The sequence below is a fragment of the Diceros bicornis genome, chromosome 17 (assembly GCF_020826845.1).
Source record: "Diceros bicornis minor isolate mBicDic1 chromosome 17, mDicBic1.mat.cur, whole genome shotgun sequence".
In the NCBI taxonomy this organism is placed as follows: Eukaryota; Metazoa; Chordata; class Mammalia; order Perissodactyla; family Rhinocerotidae; genus Diceros; species Diceros bicornis.
In genome coordinates this window covers 50915736-50931275 of record NC_080756.1, presented here as the reverse complement: position 1 = coordinate 50931275, position 15540 = coordinate 50915736, and the positions used below count along the sequence as shown (strand labels likewise).

The 15540-nt window shown below is 35.6% G+C and overlaps 1 protein-coding gene across 1 annotated transcript; it reads right to left on the bottom strand.

The window, feature by feature from the left end:
* Positions 1-864: 864 nt before the first annotated feature.
* Positions 865-14509, bottom strand: LOC131416331 (killer cell lectin-like receptor 2). Its single transcript, XM_058558799.1, has 6 exons — positions 14395-14509; positions 13229-13318; positions 11750-11989; positions 9907-10049; positions 7378-7484; positions 865-1012 (listed from the first exon to the last, which is right to left on the bottom strand). The coding sequence occupies exons 1-6, from the start codon at positions 14507-14509 to the stop codon at positions 865-867; spliced, it is 843 nt and encodes a 280-aa protein (XP_058414782.1).
* Positions 14510-15540: the final 1031 nt, after the last annotated feature.

Genomic DNA, 15540 nt, shown 5'->3' with positions numbered 1-15540 from the left:
AGGTCAAGAAAGAAAAAAGTCCTGAAGAACTGTCCCAGATTAAAGGAGACTAAAGTGACATCACAACTAAATGTATTGCGTGATCCTGAACATGGAGGAAAATCACCTAAAAATGACCTTGTCGAGACAGATGACAAAATTTGAATACAGATTATAGATAAATCACAGTACTGTAGAAATTCTAAATTTATTGATTTTGATAATTGTACTATTGTTATACAAGACAAAGTCCTTGTTCTTGTAAAATATTTAGACAAAGGGACATAATATTCCAAATTTATTATCAAAGGCATCAGTATGGAGAGAGAGAGGGAGAACTGTAAAGTGCAGCTAGATCAAAATATAAACAAATCCTAACTATGTGTAAAGGTTATATGAGAGCTCCTGGTACTGTTGTTTCAACTTTTCAATAAGTTTGAAATCATAACAAAATAAAAAAAAATTAAATGAGAAGTAAGCATCTAGGTGGGGAATGGTCAGGATACCTATTTTTTAGTTCTTAATAGTGCTATCTCCTCAAGCCTAAGGCTATGGAAATGATTTACCCTATGGGTAAGGAACAGATCCAGAGTTCTCTGACTGGCTTTGTGAGTAGTTCAGGGAATGAAGAAGAGAGACTTTCTCAGGGCCATTAAAGAGAGGGGTAACTGATTTCCAAAAACAAAATCTTCCCCTCTTCCCCAAGAAGACAGCCGGCGTCTGATCTCTTAAATCACAGCCCAAAATAGCATTTTTTCCTCTTCCATCTCATCTCTTTGTCCACAGTGGAATAAGTCCTGCTGTCAAAAACATTAATTTGTAAATAATCACAAATTATCACAGGAAACAAAATGACAAAATTCCTTTTCACCGTTTCTTCTGTGTCTATTTGAAGCAGGCAGTGGAAACACAATCAATTCTCTTCTCACAGATACAATTATAAGGTGTAGAGCAATAAGTATTTTCTATTCTTGCTGAGCTTAAAAAAGCACATTCTTCTCTCCCAGGAGGCAAACTCATTATTGGAGAATTACTGTAGAACAGAAAACACATATGGTCCACTGTTGAATTATGAAGCTTACAATAACATAAATCATCATCTTTTTAAGTTTGTTGCCTAAAGATCTGGAATATGGAAATGTTAATCACGACTTCATCACTAAAAGGCTTTCCTTTGCTCTTGCCTGTTAAATAGAATAACAGCCTCTTGATCACACCCACAATCATCCATCTTATTCCACACTGGGAATTTTGGGTCAGAAGTCAAAATTACCTTGCAGCAGTTCTGAGGGATCATGATATATAGCAAAATTGCTTTCTTATGTTAATTTTTTTCAGTAAAAGTGAGAGATAAAAAAGAAGAAGAACTTAATTTCTGTGACAGAGATAACTGGGTCTCATGTGCATATACCTTAAAGAGAAAAAGCAGAATTGGACTATAGCGAGAGATGAGGTTATTTAATTGAGGTTTTCATTTGTTTTGTTTCTTTCCCTTCCCACCCCATAGCTAATAATTATTATTATATTAATAATTATAATTATTGTTTCATGACTATCCCTTGAAAGATATCTAAAAGCAGGACTTTTGCTTCAGCAAAGTGGTGGATTAGATACCAGAATTATCTTACTATTGAAACAGTAAGTAAAATGATGAATAAAGAAAAATTTAAATGTGCTTCAACAAATTTATGAACTGGAAAGAAACAAATTCATATTCAGGCCGAGGGTTAAGAAAAAGTGGGAACCTGGAAGGGTAATTGAAGCTCTGAAGCCGGTTCTTCCCTTCATTGATGTAGCAGGCTGAATAATGAATTCCACCCAAGGTTCTAAATAGAAGACAAGCCATAAAGAGTTGAGACCCCAAAGGAATATATCTTCAGTATAAACCACCCAAGAACTGTCTTTGAACGTTGCACTTAGGCAGAAGAGAAAAAGAATAATCCTACCTAAGACTTCAAAAGATTAAACCATCTCTCATATAATTTGCATTTGCTATATTATTTAAGAATATTCAAATCTGCTATAGGAATGAAGAGAAACAAGCAAGAAAGATAAATGAATCTGAGTAGCTGGTAAGTCATAGGCAGAACACATAGGATGTATGAAGTATGTATAAGTAAGTTGGTAACCTCTGAGACATGTTAGGTATAGATAGAGAAAGTAGAGCATATGAATGGTAAACATAGGAAAAGATGAAGGAACCAAGTAGACACTAAATATAATACTCCAAATACACATGATGCACATAGATACTCAACATTCATGAGGTGTCCATGTCCCCACCCATTGGTGACACTATTTCTGGCCTTCTGCCTAAGAAACTCAAATAAAATTCATAGCTGCTCATAAGGATTATTAGAACACTGCAGCTGTGGTCAGGCTTACATGCTCCTGCACCTCCCCAGTAGAGAAAATATGTATGCTGGGCACAAGAACCTTCTATCTGTTGGGCCCTTTTACTCAAACCTCAAGTCTGGTCCTAGAAACCACACCATCATCAGGAAAGGGTTATGCAGCAGAGAGAGGCAGGCCATATGAAGATTGCGTAACCTAGGATTCAGGTGATCCTTTCACACATTTGCAACTTATCCTAAGTGTGACAACCTATCGCATCCCATCCAAGTCTGAGAGCTATTCCATTTCCTTCCCCTGGAATAGTGCAATGTGGTTTAAATTGATTTAATTAACTGTGCGATTTAAGTGTATTTATTTGGCCCATGAGCCTTTCTGTTCTATGATGTCTGAGATTGTTTGCCTGAAAGTGTACTTACAGGCTATGGTCACATTAAGGTAATTTTCTGTATGACATCTTTTGTAGGTTTGCAGCCCAGATCTACACTACATGCAGGGCTCATATGGGGAATTAAAAGCAGCCTTAGAAAATGGGTGATGTCAGCATCATGGCAAAGTGAGCTCTTCCCTTAGACTCTCTTCCCTAAGATACAATGAAAAGGATATTCATAAACCAGCAGAGGACATTCACACAACAGTATAAATGTCTGAGAGACCCACGCAGCCATACACCTGAAGGTGGAGGTGCTGAAACTTCCAGGAGGCAGTGGAAGGAGGGAAAGGGATATCCTCTCCCTCTCCCAACTGCAGCAACCTAGGGGCACTCCAAAAAGAAGACATAGGTCTTATAAATATATATGCACCTTACACAGGAGCAACAACATGCATAAAGCAACTTTTAACAGACCTATAAGGGGACATTAATAGGAACACAACAATAGTAGGGGAACTTAACACCCCACTTACATTGATGGATACATCATACAGACAGAAAGTCAACAAGGAAATAGTGGAATTCAATGAAAAACTAGACCAGATGGACTTAATAGATATATATAGAACATCCTATCCAAAAACAGCAGAATGCACATTCTTCTCAAGTGCACATGAACATTCTCAAAGATAGACCATGTGTTGGGAAACAAGGCAACCCTCAATAAAGAAGAAGATTGACATCACATTGAGCATCTTTTATGACCATAATGTTGGAAAATAGAAATGAACTACAAGAAAAAAGCTGAGAAAGTGACAAAGATGTGGAGACTAAAAATCATGATACTGAACAACCAATGAATCATTGAAGAAATCAAAAGAGAAATTTAAAAATATCTGGAGACAAATGAAAATGAAAATATATCACACCAACTCATATGGGATGCAACAAAAGAGATCCTAAGAGAGAAATTCATAGCAATCCAAGCCCACCCTAACAAGCAAGAAAAATCTCAAATAAACAATCTTAAACTGCACCTCACATAACTGGAAAAAGATGAAAAAACAAAGCCCAATGTAGGAAGAAGGAGGGAAATAATAAAAATTAGAGCAGAAATAAACAAAATTGAAAGGAAACAAAAAAAACAAAAACAGTAGTAAGGATCAAAGAAATTAAGAGCTGGTTCTTTGAGAAGATAATCAAAATTGAAAAATCCTTACCTGGACTCACTAAGAAAACAAGTATGAAGACTCAAATAAGTAATATTAGAAGTGAAAGAGGAGAAATTAAACAAATACTGCAAAAATACCAAAGGATTATAAGACAACACTATGAAAAACTGTATGCCAACAAATTGGACAATCTAGAAGAAATGGATAAATTCATAGACTCATACCTCCCATAAGTGAATCAAGAAGAAATAGAGAATCTGAATAGACCAATCACAAGTTAAGACACTGAAACAGTAATCAAAATCCTCTCAAAATGTAAAAGTCCAGGACCAGACAGCTTCTCTGGTGAATTCCACCAAAAATTCAAAGAAGATTTAATACCTATCATTCTCAACCTATTCTAAAAAATAAAAGATGGAACACTTCCCAACACATTTTAGAAGGCCAAAATCATCCTGATCCAAAAGTCAGACAAAGATAACAGAAAGAAGGAAAATTACAGGCCAATATCGCTGACGAACATAGATGCAAAAATCCCTAAAAAATATTGGCAAACTAAATACAGCAATACCTTAAAAGTATGATATACTATGTTCAAGTGGGATTTATATCAGGTATGCAGGGATGGTTCAACACCTGCAAATCAACCAATGTGATACACCACATTAACAAAATGAGGTATAAAAACCACTATAAGACGTTATTGAAAGAACTTGATGATGATATAAAGAAATGGAAAGGTATTGCATGCACATAGATTGGTAGAATAAACATAGTTATAATGTCCACACTACCCAAAGCAATCTACAGATTCAATGCAATCCTAATCAGAATTTCTATAACATTCTCCATGGAAATAGAACAAAAAATCCTAAAATTCATATGAGCCAACAAAAGGCTCCCAAAATCTAAAGCAATCCTGAGAAAAAAGAACAAAGCTGGAGGCATCACAATCCCTGAATTAAAACTATGCTACACAGGTATAGTAATCAAAACAGCATGGTACTCGCACAAAAACAGACACACAGGTCACTGGAATAGAATTGGAAGCCCAGAAATGAAACCACACATCTACAGACAGCTAATCTTCGAGAGAGAAGACAAGAATATACCATGGAGAAAGGAAAGTCTCTTCAACAACTGATGTTGGGAAAACTGGACAGCCACAAGCAAAAGAATGAATGTAGACCATTATCTTTTTCCATACAGAAAAAATTAACTGAAAATGGATTAAAGACTTGAAGGTAAGACGTGAAACTATAAAACTCCGAGAAGAAAATATAGGCATTACACTCTTTGATATAAGTCTTAGAAGGATCTTTTCAAATCCCATATCTACACAGACAAGGGCAACAAAAGAAAAAGTAAATAAATGGAACTTCATCAGACTAAAGAGCTTCTGCAAGGCAAAGGAAACCAGGACTAAAATGAAAAGACAGCCCACCAGCTGGAAGAAAATATTCGCAAATTATATATCTGACAAGAAGTTAATCTCCAAAATTTATAAAGATACACAACTCAACAACAAAAGAACAAACAACTCAATCAAAAAATGGGCAGAGGATATGAACTGACATTTTCCCAAAGAAGATATACAGATGGCCAGTAGGCACATGAAAAGATGTTCAACATCACTAATCATCAAGGAAATGCAAATGAAAATGACATTGAGATATCTCTTTACACCTCTTAGAATGGCTATAACTACCAACAAAAAAATAGCAAATGTTGAATAGGATGTGGAGAAGAGGGAACCCTCATATACTGCTGGTGGGTTTGCAAACTGGTACAGCCACTGTGGAAAAGAGTATGGAGATTTCTCAAAAAATTAAAAATAGTAATACCATACGAACCAGTTATCCCACTACTGGGTATTTATCAAAAGAACTTGAAATCAAGAATTCCAAGAGACTTATGCACCCCTATGTTCATTGCAGCATTATTCACTGTAGCCAAGACATGGAAGCAACACAAGTGCCCATTGGCTGATGAATGGATAAAGAAGATGTGCTATATATGCACGATGGGACACTACTCAGCCATGCAAACAGACAAAATCGTGGCGCCAGCCCAGTGGCATAGCAGTTAAGTTCACTCGCTTGGCTTTGTTGGCCCCAGGTTCGCCGCTTTTGATCTCCCACGCGAGTCTATGCACCACTTATCAAGCCATGCTGTGGCAGCGTTCCACATAAAGCTCAGGAAGATGGGCACAGATGTTAGCCCAGGGCCAATCTTCTTCAGCGAAAAAGAGGAGGATTGGCAACAGATGTTAGCTCAGGGCTAATCTTCCTCAAAAAAGAAGAAAAATTACAAAATCGCCCCCTTTGAGGCAACATGGATGGCCTTTGTGAGTATTATGTTAAGCAAAATAAACCAGACAGAGAACGACAAACGCCATATGATTTCACTCATATGTAGAAGATAAACAAACACATGGACAAAGAGAACAGACTAGGGGTTACCAGAGGGGAGGGGATGGGGTTGGGGCTGAGCATAAGGGATAAACGGGCACATATATATGGTGATGGATAAATAATACAGTACAACTGAAATTGCACACTGTTATAAACTATTATGACCTCAATAAAAATGATAATAATAAAAACAGTGGCCCTGACTCATAGTGCCCCAAGGCATCCAACAAAAGCGAATTCTTTCTTGACGAAGCCATCTTCATCTCCATCCTTGACTAATTTCCACAGCAGCTCAAAAATGAGAAAAAAAATCACTCAACACTACAAAGAAAATGACATCGTGAATAAAAGCCAGCAGAAACAATAGAGAGGACCCACAAAACTTCATATCTAAGAATTTTCAGATGCCCAATATACAATAAGAACATTTAGTATCTTTCAAGAAATAAAGGACAGCTTGAAAATATGAGTAACTAGAAAGATTTGAAAACATAAAACAGAATTTCTAGAAATAAATAATGTAATACATAGTTCAGATTTTTAAAAAATCATTGAACAGTTTAACAGCAGATTATAACTAAATGTAAACCCAGGAGGTTACAAAATACTGCACTTCAAAATAGAAGAACCATAGTGCAAGTATATGCGTGTGTGTGTGTGTGTATACTCATGTATATTTATATTTATAAATAATATAAACCAATAATGTAAAGGAGTTTAAAATGAATTCTTAGGATGCTCAAAATATTCATTTGAGGTTGTGGGAGGGATCACTTTGGCTAAGTCAGGATGGTCTGATCATTTCATATCACTTTATGATTTTGTTTTATTTTGTGTACCTCATAACACATACTTCTGAGCATGTGTTTAGCATCATAATTTTAGTATTATTAATAACTCTGTAGGATGCATCTTTTATTTTTAAGTATGCTTCCTGAAACACTTTCTTAATCATTCTACTTATTCTTACCAGTGATGGCCACTTGAAAATGAGTTAAGCTGTGCATAATAAGAGAAGATTCTTTTTAGATACAATCCTTCCAGCCCTAACACCAATATTAGAGTTTTATGCATTCCAGAGACTTACATTCCAGAAGATGTGCCATCGTTAATCCATTTCCACTTCCTTTCCTCTGCATTATATGATAATCCAATCCAGTAGCTATTTCCATAAGTCTGGGGTTGAATGAAGGCCTATAAAGGAAACAAAACATATCATGTGACTAAATTCCCACCTGTCAAATGAATGAAAATGATAGGTAAAGGGCCCAACTCTTTCTAAGGCCACTACTCTGCTACATCATCCTTCATCCCTCCTTCCTAGAAAAACTTCTCTCCCCTCAAACCCTGTATTTCATTTTGCAAAGTAATTTTCTCCAGGATTATTTACTTATGTTAAAAATGGCTGCCAGTTTCACAGACTACTTAAAACATGCAAAAATTTAAAATCTAAATATCTCAGAATAGGAGATTCGTTAAATAATTTTTGATCTTTATAAAACCATTCAAAATCATGCTCCAGAAAAATACTTAAGGATGCAGAAAAATGATCATTACATATTCTTAAGTGAAAACAGCTATATTCAAAATAAATTTATTAAAACAACAAGTGTATCTGGGGAGATGTGTCTGAGAGCCTTCAGCCTTCAGCCTCATAAGAAAAAGATTGGCTGTAGTTCAGTAGTTGGAAGAGGTGAAGGGAAAAAGGGCAGTATTACGAAATATTTACTGTCCAAAAATGTAGTGTAGCAAAGTGACACATTACATAACTTCTGAATAAGTGATTGAATATATTTTAAATTATTGGTTTAAATTTAACTGTGTTTTCAATTGAACAACAAAAAAAAAACAAACAACCCGATCAAAAAATGGGCAGAGGAAATGAACAGACACTTCTCCAAGGAAGATATACAGATGGCCAATAGGCACATGAAAAGATGCTCAACATCACTAATCATCAGGGAAATGCAAATCAAAACAACACTAAGATACCACCTCACGCCTGTTAGAATGACTATAATCACCAAGACAAAAAACAACAAATGTTGGAGAGGATGTGGAGAAACAGGAACCCTCATACACAGCTGGTGGGAATGCAAATTGGTTCAGCCTCTATGGAAAACGGTATGGAGATTCCTCAAAGAATTAAAAATAGAGATGCCCTATGATCCAGCCATCCCACTACTGGGAATCTATCCAACGCACCTGAAATCAACAATCCAAAGAGGCTTATGCACCCCTATGTTCATTGCAGCATTATTCACCATAGCCAAGAAGTGGAAGCAACCTAAGTGTCCCTCGACTGACGATTGGATTAAGAAAATGTGGTATATATATACAATGGAATATTACTCAGCCATAAAAAAAGACAAAATCGTCCCATTTGCAACAACATGGATGGGCCTGGAGCGTATTATGTTAAGTGAAATAAGCCAGAAAGAGAAAGACAAACACTGTATGATCTCACTCATATGTGGAATATAAACCAACACATGGACAGAGAAAACTGGACTGTGGTTACCCGGGAAGTGGGGGTGGGGGGTGGGCACAAGGGGTGAAGGGAGTCATATATGGGGTGATGGACAAACAAAAATGTACAAGCCAAAATTTCACAATGTTAGAAACCATTAAAACATCAATAAAAAAAAAAAAATTTAACTGTGTTTTACTGTAACAAACATAAAAAGTTATTTTATGAATTGATGTCCTAAATTCTTTTATGTTGTGATTTAAAACATCTATTAGATTTGCATATGAATTTTGTGTTGTTTTCCTAAATAATAAATAGAAGTTTCAGGCTGATCTTTACAAACCTTTCTCTATAAAAACACATTTTATGTATGTAGATACTGGTAATAAATTAAAAAGATAGTTTAGAAATTGTTGCCACTGTATTTTTTCTTTTTATAATTCTTTTTGAAAGCTACACATCTTGATGTACTATATAAGAATATTGATCAAGTAAATGTTACCTACAGATGCAATGAAAATCACCATAAGGCTAATTTGTAAAAGTGTGAGCACTTTTATGTTCCTCATTATTATCTCCCTTTTGCAAATAGGAAAACTGGGGCCCAGAGAGGTTAAGTAATTTACCCAAGGTCACCCAGACAGAAACTGGATTTTATCCCAGGTAGTCTGGCCCCTGTATACCTAACAGAAACTACTAGACTGTATTGCCTCTGGGATCTTAGTTGCCACTTTATAGGAAGAAATAACTGCTCGTTCCAGGCTGCAATTTAACAAAGGGTTAAGTACTTCTTTGAAGGAAAAGCACACTTCTCCGAGAGCAGGTCTCCTATAGATTCCTTAGAGAGGGAGGTGATTGCAAAGATGCAAACTGCATCTGCAAGGAGGTTTCCTTTTTAGAAATAATATTTGTCATCGTGATAGATAATACGTATTGAATGCTTAGTAACAAGATCATACACCTATTAGCAGGCAGGGGTCACCTGGGAGACTCTTAATTATACAACTTTTGCTCATTCAACAGACACAACACAAAGAATAACTGAAGGTCCCTCTTTCTGGACCCCTCCCGGTCCTCAATATCTTGGGTCCAAGGAAGAGAGACAGAGTCCAAGAGAATAAAAGTGAATGTAACAAATCATGATACCTGTTCATCTTTATCATTTATCTTCAAAAGAGATAAATTGTAACCTTGGCAAGTCTGTTTACATCCCTTCCAGGTTTTAACTTCAGTGGTAAAATAATAACAGTTTACTCCACAACAGGACCAGCGGTCTGCATAGAGTTTGCCTACAATATATAAGGTGAAACATTAAACTTCTTGTCATCTGGAATTCTGTTAAGCACAGGAATATATTTATCAGTCCTCTATAAATAAACTCTTAGCTATAAATAATGATAATAAGAGGTTCATCAATATTCTGGAAGGCCTAGAGATATTGGCACTCCCATATTCATTGCAGCATTATTCACAATAACAAAGATATGGAAACAACCCAAATGCACACTCAGGGATGAATGGATAGAAAAAATGTGGTATATACATACAATGGAATATTATCCAGCCTTAAAAAAGGAAATCCTGGCTTGTGAGACAATATAGCTAAAGCTTGAGGATATTATGCTAAGTGAAATAAGCCAATCACAGAAGGAAATACTGCATGATTTCAATTACATGAGATATAAGAAGTAGTCAAACTCAGAGAAACATAAGTAGAATGGTGGTTGCCGGGCTGGGGTGGGGAGGGGGCGGGAGAATGAGGAGTTGTTGTTCAATGGGTATATAGTTTCAGTTATGCAAGATGAATAAGTTCTAGAGATCTGTTGTACAACATAGTGCTTACAGTTAACAATACTGAATTGTGCACTTAAAAACATGTTAAAAGTGTAGATCTCATTTTAAGTGTTCTTACCATGCACAAACAAAGGAACATGAGGAAACTTTTGGAGGTGATGGATATGTCTATTACCCACACTGTGAATGGTTTTACAGTTATGTGCAAAGGCTAAATGCATTAAATTGCATATATTAAATATGTGCAGTTTTTGCATAATAATAATAACTCAATAAAGCTGTTTTTAAAAATAAAATAAAATGCAAAAAAAAAAAATTCTGGAATGCCTTCTAAATAAAATAAACATTATTCTTTGTGTTTTTTTCCTCCTCACGTATCTTACAATATACGAAATTTTTAAAATAATATTGACCCTCTAGTAATAGAGAGAGTAAATTTCTACTAACTACCATACCTAAATGATATTAAACATGCAAAATATCTTTGTAAACTCTAAATCATAAACAAATATTTATTAGTTGATTGACCAGGTCAGTTCATTTCATTGTTATGCATGATAACAGAGTCTATTGTATGAGATTTCATATTCTCATCTCTTCGTAGTTTATAATGGTATCATCACACAGAGTCTCACAAGCGTCAACACTGGTGAATCTTGCAGATGTGCTGCAGGGAATGTGTATTGATCACAAATAGACCAAATACCTGAAGTCAAGGCAGAATGGAAACACACACACACACACAGTTATCTTTGCAACAGCATCCAAATAAAAAGCCTTGTGCCCATTGTAGCCTCAGTATATTTTTACTGATAGCCTCTGTATTTCATGTCAGTGACAAAGTGAGAGTGTCTAACTGGCCCACAGTTCCACAATGACACAGATTTTCAGGGGAGCAGACATACTATTTCACCTTCTGGGAGCAGTAGGAATGCAAGGACTGCCATTGAGTTTTGGAAACACAGGGCTCTACTACTCCAAACATGGCTTCTGGGGTCTTAATCCTATATTGGAAACAAGTAAACACAAATACCTGTACTACATATAAGATGCACAAATTGCAGTTGTCGAGTAGACACAGATCTCTAGCATATACCGTACGCCTGTTTGTTAGGCCTCAAAGCCTCTGGAGGGGAAAATATAACGAAAAATCATGCAATCTTTCATTCAAGATTTCCTCCTGTATCCAAAATACCTGTATTTTGCAGAGACTTTGAAAAGCTCTCCTGTTTTCTATGACATCTCTTCTTTTCTATAAAGAGTGAGTCCAGTTCCTTTTTCTGCTGAAGGGTTTCATTTTTGAGAATGTCATATTCTAAAGTCTTATTCAAAAGCTGCTCCTTTAAGTAGTTGTCATCTTGTATATTGTGGCACTTTTGACTGAGATTTCGTGGAATTGCCTCCTGTTGGTGCTTTTCTTGAGTGCACTGCAAAACTAAAATTAATAACATTCATATAATACAAAAAAGTACTCATAATGCTTAAGTGTTGGAATTTGATACAAGAGAAAAAGTCTCACTTTGACAACCAAGCCATTTCATTACTTTAATTATTAATTTGACATTTAGAAAGTAACACCTCAATAAACTGACCACAGAAATAGAAACATCAAATTTCCCACTATTAGCAACTTAAGCGTAGAAGAAATAAAATAAGGTATCTGAATGGAATTATAATGGTAACACCTTACCGTTCAGTTTAGTTTTGTGGGTGTGTGTGTGTGAAGATCGGCCCTGAGCTAACATCTACCAATCCTCCTGTTTTTTATTTTTTGTTGAGGAAGCCTGGCCATGGGCTAACATCCATGCCCATCCACTTTATATGAGACGCTGCCACAGCATGGCTAGCCAAGCGGTGCATCGGTGAGCACCCGGGACCTGAACGCGCGAACCCCGGGCCGCCATATCGGGGGATCTGAACGGGCGAACTCCGGGCCGCCATATCGGACCGCGCACACTTAACCGCTTGTTCCATCAGGCTGGCCCCTCAGTTTAGTTTCTTTTTAACTGTTAGCGCATCATGTACAAACAGGCACTAAAGTAAAAATCAGTCTATGAATATTTAGTAACATGTTTTCTGAGTATGAAAATCTGCACTAATAACGAAGTAATGGCATCGTTATTATTGGAGTAGACAGAATATCTGTAGGAGAAAAGAGAGGAAGATCCAAATATTTAATTTTATCTGAGTGTGTTATATTAGTGATTTTCTCTAAAGATGTCAAGGAATTCAAATAAACAATAAAGGTCGAAGTCGAGATCATCTAACATCCATGTATAAAATCACTCTTTTTACTAAACCATTTCTTCATTGTATACTTAGAAAAAATCAAGAGAAAGTCATAATTTCTTTTGAATAGTTGTTTCTCAAAGAATGTCTACCTAAAATTTACGATGATCTAAACTCGGAAGGCAGAAAATTACTAATTCTTTATCAGAAGGAATGTTACCATGTATTATACAGAATGAGAAAGCTCATTACAGGTCCAGTCATTGGAACAGGCAAATAAAATGAAAATGACACTGAGATGTGTCTGAGGAAAAATCAACAAGATAGAGCCACCTGGGGCATTCCCCCATTACAGCCAAGGCGCAATGGAAGGAGCCTGGTTAATCCGCAGAATTGATGGTTATTGCTGTTACTCAGACTTGAAGGATATATTTCAATTACTCACTCTTTGTCTCCAACACTCTGACTGTCACCAAAAGAAGTAAACAGAAGATTCCAAGAGTCACTACAATGAGATGCCATGGCACTGAAAACTCTTTAATTAAAGAAGGAAGAAAATAATCATTAGGAATAGAGCCTGGCCCACTACTAACCTTAACCTAGGACATCATTTGGCACAAAAAGACAGTCTTCTACCAAAATTTTACAAAATATATCATACAAATGGATTTAAATTTGTGATCTAGTCATTACAGTTTTAAAGTTTCAGATTTCTGACTGACATACACCCATTGTGGAAATCCTACACACAAGAACAGTCCTATAGGATTTTAAAAGTACATCACTTACAAAAGCACAGATGGCAACAGACACAATACACCTTTATGAGAATCCACACTGACATGTATACTCCTTCCTGTGATCACTAGTAATCATGAAAAGGACAAAGCAGTCAATAATCTTGAGAAATTGGTGGCCAATAGTGGATATTCTGAAGCTGCAAATGTGATTGGGGTTCAACCTTAAAGGAGTTTCCAGAAATCAACTTCCCTTTCTGTTTCATCAATTCTATTTAGCTCTAGTCAGTACTATATTGATCCTCCTACTTTTGAGGTCTTCAGTATCTAAAAGTTATATCTCTGTCACTAAATTAAACAGGTAACAGTTGTTCTCTGTTTAGAGTTTGTGACAATATTTGAGGGGAGAGAGAATAGAAAAATTAGAATGTGCCTTTCGATTTGAATATTTTTGCTTCTTCACTGCCATCGAGTTTTGATAAATATTTAAGACATCTAAAATATCTTTTTTCTGGAAAAAACATTGTTTCTAATGAATATTTTTCATTTCTCATTCTTTAAGACTTTTATTTCTCCAGAAGATGCAATCTTTTCTTGGGACTCTAGGCTGGCCTTTTTTTAAAGGCCTCATGAATTCCTATTAAGCAAATTTGAATGAAAGTATTCTATTACCATCTCAAATTTAAAAGAATTCATTAATTTCTCCATTCTCACAAACTTTAAAAAAAAAAAAGACTTGTTCTACTAGTCTGCATAATTATGATTTCATATTACCATCCGAGAACCTGAAGCACAGATAGGAACACTTTTTTCAAAAGTCTAAAGTTTGACAATCCATAAGAGACAGGTGAATCTAGATGCTTAAGGCAGATACCTTTGTCATGAGTTTTCCCAGGACTTGGAGCACTACCAGGCCTTGATCTATTTTGTGACTCTGAAGGAGACTGAAGAACTCTCATGGAGGAAAAACTCACTTCCTGATTGCTCATGTCTAGAGTAAGAAGAGAAATAATGTTTTGCATTAAAACTTTGCCACAGGATGACTTCTGCCTAAAGAAAAATTAATAGGTCAGTCTATAGGCGCATACCAGGATTAAGAGGCATGTGTGTATATTTGTATGTGTATGCGGGCGTGTGTTTATTAACTCCGTTAAGTGCCTAAAGCATGTAGACTGAGCTTGATTTATGTAAGAAATGGAAAACCTTTCAATAACTCTGGTAAAATTATTTATAGTCCTCATGACTACTGTCATAATTATTAGAAAATAGGGAAAGAATTTTCTTGAAAATCTACCTATGGGGTGAATAGGCAGGGTCCTATTTACCCAGCCAATATAGCTCAAAATGTTCAACATACATGTACAAATGTTAGGCAGAATTGGTACCATCCGAAATTACTGAGACACTTTTAAAACTATCAATTGAAAAAACATTTATCCATAAATGTTTTTGAAATTCTGAAAAAATATAAATATCTTGGCTTAAGAACAACTTAATATACATGTTCAGATCCGGATATAAATATTAAAAGGTTTTTGCATTCTTTTCAGTTACAACATGACTCTACCAGAGTGTTTCCCAAAGTGTATCTTATACACCATCTGGAAAAGAATTATTGAGAGTTCACATTGCAGACTGGTTAACATTCCAGATTCCAGTGCCCCATGTGAGATGTGTTGATTGGAACTCTCTTACGTTGGAGCCTAGACAGTTGTATTTTTAATCCCAAATGATTTCACGTATATTAAAATTTTTGGAAATAATCTTCTATAGTATGATGTTGCCAGAGAAGCCTATGTGAAAATAAATTCATCTGGTTGCAATCATTAGTTAATATCCATCAAGAATTCAATCTATTAATGATATTAATATAAAAAGAATATTTTAAAGAGTAAATACTTCAAATTTACTTGCTGCTTATATTAATCAGTGCGAAAAGATGACATCCAGAAAACAAGAAATATGGAAAACAAATTGCACATGTAACTATTCTTTTAAAAGTGTTTTTAATTTATAAAAT

Excerpts from the sequence above, each read along its gene's own strand:
- LOC131416331 (XM_058558799.1), bottom strand. The coding sequence starts at position 14,509 with ATGAGCAATCAGGAAGTGAGTTTTTCCTCCATGAGAGTTCTTCAGTCT. Across the intron at positions 11,990-13,228 it reads CAGAGTGTTGGAGACAAAGA|TTTTGCAGTGCACTCAAGAA; the intron begins GTGAGTAATTGA and ends TATTAATTTTAG. Across the intron at positions 1,013-7,377 it reads GATGGCACATCTTCTGGAAT|TAATTCTCCAATAATGAGTT; the intron begins GTAAGTCTCTGG and ends TCTGTTCTACAG.